Here is a 6,000-nt window from a genome sequence, read left to right as displayed (position 1 = left end):
AAGGAAAAAGCACAATGGAGGAAAGAATAGCAGGATAAAGTGGCTAAGTTGAGGAAATGGTACAAAATCCATGTTAAACAGGTAAGACCCATCATTATGCTTAATCTGCGACATTATACCAATTCCTTTGCTACAAAAAACAATTTCTACAGTAAGTACCTCGTACACTGTTTGTGAACTAAATGTCTGATATGTACACAATGCTGATATTTACGCAATTTAGAGATTATCAGCTCACTGCGTCACAGTCACACTGCGCACGTGCTGCTCACAGTAAGCATTCCTTTCCAAAGTGATTGACATTCAGGGACCATTTGGGAGCGGTTACTGGGAGTGGCGGCAGAAATGCAGCCGTGCCGCAGTAGTCTTTGGGGCCTGTCATATGCTACGTCTGCCATCCCATATGCAGATAAAGTGGTTCCATTGTCTCTATTCAGATGGCCATCCTGCATGACCATAGGTCTACTCCGATGGCCGAATTATCCAATGATCTGCAACGGTGGCTGCATATGTGTACACAGTAGCTTGGATTTGGCCCCAGTGGGCGTCTCAATACATTTCCTGGCGGCTACAGCAGTAGCATATTGTTACACAGCAGCTGCGTGCGAGATTGCAGCTGTGATTGTATTATTGTATATCTCTGACTCAGGGGTCTATTTACTAAGCAGTGCTGGAGACAGAGTGAAAAGTGATAAGGTGCCAGCCAATCAGCTCCCAACTGTCATTTTTCAAACACAGCCTGTGAGATGGCAGTTAGGAGCTGAATGGCCGGCACCTTATCACTTTTCACTCTGTCTCCTAACATTGCTTAGTAACTTGACCCCTATGTCACAAATAAAGAAAAGAGCAGCATAATATAGCAAAACTGAGGAAAAAGTATTCAGCACAGGGAATGTGCCAGGCATCATGTGCCATATAGGTGTATGCGGACACAGCTGTAGTCGTTTTTCACTATTTTAAAGCAGCATAGAAAGGTTGGTAAAACATCAAAACAATTTACAAATATTTACAATACAGTACATACAATTACATTACACAAAGCTATAAAAAAAAAGACTTCCCAAGTGCACCACAAGGCACAGCCTACCTCGTACTGTTCATACAAACAGTGCAATTAGACTATTATTACATACAGTATAACCACATTACAAATATCAACAGTGCATAAGACTAAATTTACTGATCTTTGAAAATGCAAAAGAACTGAACTGATTCAAACAAGTGTTTTGTCAGATCTGTTTAACTATGGTCAGAATACCTAGTACATTTATTATTGAATATTGCCACTGACAAGGCAAGTACCTTTTAAGTGCAATTGATATATCAATGATGGATAAATTATAGCAATGATTTTAATAGACTTGCTCTCTTATCTTACATATCTATAGATATTACACTCCAATTCAATGTGTATATATTTATACACGTTTACCTGTTTAATGTGGTTTTATTTTTGACAACTGATATTTAAATGAAGCCGTCATAGCTATATGTCTTGTCTTCAGCATATAGAAGTTACCCCTTGATGATATCTGTTTTGTCTCTTGTGATCAGTAATCAGAACATCATGGACACTACATTGATCTGGCAATAGTGCAATACTACAATATAGAATTAGTGCAAATATTTCATTAAGTGCAAATTGTTGATTGTGGAAATGTCAGTCTCCTTTCTTTCTGTATACACAAGCTTTTGTTTTCTTTGGGTCATTCTTGCCTGTAAAATAAACATAACATGAGCTCAACTTTTTTTATAACAAGTCCAGTAAAAATTACAATACAACAGATTGTACTTTACTGTTATAACCTGCAAGTGTTGATATTGTTGTCTATGAAGAGCTTTAGTAATTGACTAAAATCTTCCCATAGTCCTTGTTAGGGACAAGGACCACAGTACTAGAATACCTAATATGGGTTCAGAACACATTTCAATAATCTTCTATCTTCTCTCCTTCAAGTCTGGGCACCCCCAGTTTTACGGTGGGTGGGAATAGGATAGCCAGCCAGATCATCAGTGTGCTTACAGGAGCACAGATTGTCTAATTATGTAAGTGTGCTGCTGATTTTGTGGGACGTAGTGACATCTCCACTCGTGTGAATATGTTATTGAGGGCTGCCTGTAACTGGGTCCGTGTCATGATTTGGAGAATGGGAGAAATAAAAGCAGAGAGGAAGCCCTAGGCTGAGATAAAGATGGTGCAAGGAGCAGGGCACCCTATCAGTAAAGAGTAGTTGTGTGAGGGGCCCTATCAGTAAAGAGTAGTTGTTTGAGGGGCCCTATCAGTAAAGAGTAGTTGTGTGAGGGGCTCGATCAGTAAAGAGTAGTTGTGTGAGGGGCCCGATCAGTAAAGAGTAGTTGTGTGAGGGGCCCGATCAGTAAAGAGTAGTTGTGTGAGGGGCCCGATCAGTAAAGAGTAGTTGTGTGAGGGGCTCTGTCAAATTTGATGCAGAAAAGGTTGTGGTACCAAACATATTACTGTATCAAATGACATTCATACAACCAATTCTCATAGAGGGGTATTCAATATGAAAGGTTAACTTCCCTGGCGAAGTTAACGTTTCATATCGGAGTTTTTTTCTGCGTAAAGGTATGGTGCGCGCTCCCGCTTATCCCCGTATTCAATATAAAATTAACGAAAACGGGAAACTCCGAAGTTGGATTTGCGTAAAGTTACGAATTTTTCCTTAAAATAATTGTAAGACCCCCCTAAAGTTGTAAAAACATGGGGGAACACTATGGATAACCCCGTTTTAGCCTTTAATTGAAAGTCGGGGATTTAAGTAGCCGCAGCAGGTGCTTTTTTCCAGACATTGAAGAAGTGATGCAGAAGAGCACTTAGGTGATTTTTTTCTTTTTTTTTTTAAGTGGTCCCATCAAATTTGGGGTACATGAAAATGGGTACTAGCATATTTTTAAGTCCCTAAAGTTTTTAAAAATTCTGCATTTGTGCACCTGCCGCTATAATTCTATTCTAGAAAACATCTGCCGCATACTTGCAGAATAGCCCTGAACCTATTTCCCCATTGTTTAACAATTTTTCCCCATTTTTTTTTTTTTGTGCACCCCAATTTTTACATTCATTTTTTGGGGTGTCCCTATTTTTTTTTAAACTTTTTTTGACAGTTCTTTTTTAAATGTCAATCTATTTTTTTTAAGCCTGCACCCCTAAACCCCAATTCTGCCCTTTTTTTCGACACCTATTCAATGGTGAAAAGTTATCACCGTTTTTTATCAAAGACTTTCCAAAACTGCGATAAGTCTTTGAAATTGAATACGGTGTAAAACTAAAACCAGTGATATTAATGCAAAAAATTTAAAAAGTGCGATATTAACGCAAAAAACAAAGTTATCGCACCCATCTTGAATACCCCTATTAGTCTTATTAAAATCTACAGATAATTCCACTTTACACACAAGTTTAAATAATTTAAACTAACAATATGCCTTTTTTAGTAATTATACTCTAATTAGATGCCTATAAAGTACAGCACTATTTGCTAGTCTTTCTATTTAAGACAGACATAAATTCTCTTCTTGTTCATGTCTGCACGTTATACCTTTGTATATTTTATGACAAATACACAATAAAGTAGATTTCTTTGAAAAAAAAAAAGACAGACATTTAATAACATAATATGAGACTTGACCTTATCACCCAATGGACAGACAGCTGATTCGTGAATCTTGCTGCTGAAGATGCTGTAGAACGGCATGCGGAATAGTCATATTGTACATCCTAAAGAGATAGAAAAATATAAATAAATCAATCCAGGCTATACAGTATCTGTAAAATGGACTCATAGTAACTGTTCTTTTGGGATGTAGTCAGCATCCCAGTGCTCAGGATCCTGATGGTCAGAATACCAACGTTCATCAGAATACTGGCTTCGGAATCCAGATGGTATTATGCCAGGTACACACTTGAGCGATGTTGTTCCAATTTGGCCAAATCGGAAAATCAAATAGTGCAGTGTGTATGCACAATATGTACGCTCCCACAGTCGCAAGCAACGTCATCAAATCGTACAAATCACACAGTGTGTATGCACGCTCCCTCGGTCACATGCTCCACATCAAACCTGACGATACTGCATGCGGCGCCATATCGTTCATATGTGTAGAGCAGATACGATATGTCAGCCTGTCGGCCACCATGTCGTCCGGGTACACTTTGTCCCGCCATAGGATTAGGTTTAGGGTAAGGAACTAGGGGAGGGTTAGGGTTAGGCTGCGAAAGGAGAGGGTTAGGGTTAGGTTTCGGGAATTGACGGTTAGGTTTAGGCTGCAGGAGGGGACGGTTACAGTTAGCCTGCGTGAGGGGTGGGTGAGGGTTAGAAGGAGGGTAAGGGTTAGAATACTCACCAATATGCATCGGGATGTTAAAAGCCAGATCCGGCATTGTCACCGACTGAATAGTGTACCCAACCCGTTCATTATATAAGACCAACATATAAAACCATCAGCCATAACATTAAAACTACTGACAGGTGAAGTGAATAACATTGATTATCTTGTTAAAATGACACCTGTCAAGAGGTGGGATACAGGAGTGTCCTCATACACCTAGCCTCAATACGCCATGCAACGTGAGACGCCTGGACCAAGTGAGCAACCAGGTCCTGTGTGGCTCGGCTTGCGTTGACTGTCCTTTTAGCCCGAAGATGATTCTTAGTCGCAATGTGATGCACCGTGAGACTGTGCTGATTAATTTGATATGCAACACTGTATATCTGTGCGCGACTGAGACTTCATATAAAGATTCAGAGACTCACACAGATATACTCATATCAAATTATTAATCAGCACAGTCTGCTGGTGCACCTAGTCTCACCACATTGTCACATTTTCAGGTGAAAGGACAAGAAACAGACGTCCTGCTCTAGCAGTCACATGGGACCTGGTTGGCATGACTGCAGCAACAATGTATGAGGACACCTCTGTAAGCAGCAACTGAACAGACAGTTGATGTGTTGGATGGCGGAAAAATGGCAAACATAATAATTTGAGTGACTTTGCCAAATAGTGATGGCTAGATGACTGGGTCAGAGGATCTCCAAAACGGCAGGTCTTGTGGGGTGATCCAGGTATGCAGTAGTTAGTTCCTGCTAAAAGTGATCCAAGGAAGGACAACTGGTGAACCGGTGAGATAGGGTCATGGGCGCCCAAAGCTCATTGATGCGCCTGGGGAGAGAAGGCTAGCCCATCTGGTCCTATCTCTCAGAAGAGCTATAGAACAAATTGCTGAAAAAGTTAATGCTGGCTATGATAGTAAGGTGTGAGAACACACAATGTATCGCAGCTTGCTGCGTATGAGGCTGCGTAGCCACAGATTGAACAGAGTGCCCATACTGACAGCTGTCCACCGCAAAAGCACCTAAAATAGGCATGTGAGCATCAGAACTGAACCATGGAGCAAATCACGTTTTCTTTTACATCATGTGGAGGCCGGGTAGGTGTGCATTATTTACCTGGGGAAGAGATGGAGCCAGGATGCACTATGCGTATAAGGCAAGCCGGAGGAGGCAGTATGAAGTTATGGGCAAAGTTCTGCTGTGAAAAGTTGGATCCTGCCATTCATGTGGATGTTATTTTGACACGTACCACCTACCTAAACATTGTTGCAGACCAAGCACACTGCTTCATAACAATGGTATTCCCTGATGGCAGTATAAAGGATAAAGCGCCCTGCCACACTGCAAAAATTGTTCAGGTTTGGTTTGAGGAACTTGACAAAGAGTTCGAGGTGTTGACTTGGCCTCCAAATTCCCCAGATCTCAATTCAACAGAGCATCTGTGGGATGTGCTGGAAAAACAAGTCTGACCCACGGAGGCCAAAACCTCGCAACTTACAGGACTTAAAAGATCTGCTGCTAATATCTTGGTGCCAGATACTACAGGACACCTTCAGAGGTCTTGTGGAGTCCATGCCGCAAGGGGTCAGAGCTTTTTCGGTGACACGAGGGGGACCTACACAATATTAGGCAGGTAGTTTTAATGCTA

General features: G+C 41.1%; 1 protein-coding gene across 1 annotated transcript in view; it reads right to left on the bottom strand.

Moving 5' to 3' along the window:
* Positions 1-3,651: 3,651 nt before the first annotated feature.
* Positions 3,652-6,000, bottom strand: part of CIITA (class II major histocompatibility complex transactivator) — a 121,516-nt gene continuing 119,167 nt past the window's right edge. Inside the window, exon 21 of the mRNA XM_088466838.1 lies at positions 3,652-3,736. Coding sequence (XP_088322964.1) covers positions 3,652-3,736 — 85 coding nt within the window. The remainder of the gene's footprint in view (positions 3,737-6,000) is intronic.

This window comes from Taudactylus pleione, unplaced genomic scaffold (assembly GCF_031769625.1).
Source record: "Taudactylus pleione unplaced genomic scaffold, aTauple2 ptg000066l, whole genome shotgun sequence".
NCBI lineage: Eukaryota > Metazoa > Chordata > Amphibia > Anura > Myobatrachidae > Taudactylus > Taudactylus pleione.
Note: the sequence above shows the minus strand (reverse complement) of the source record. Positions and strands in the feature narration are given on the sequence as shown.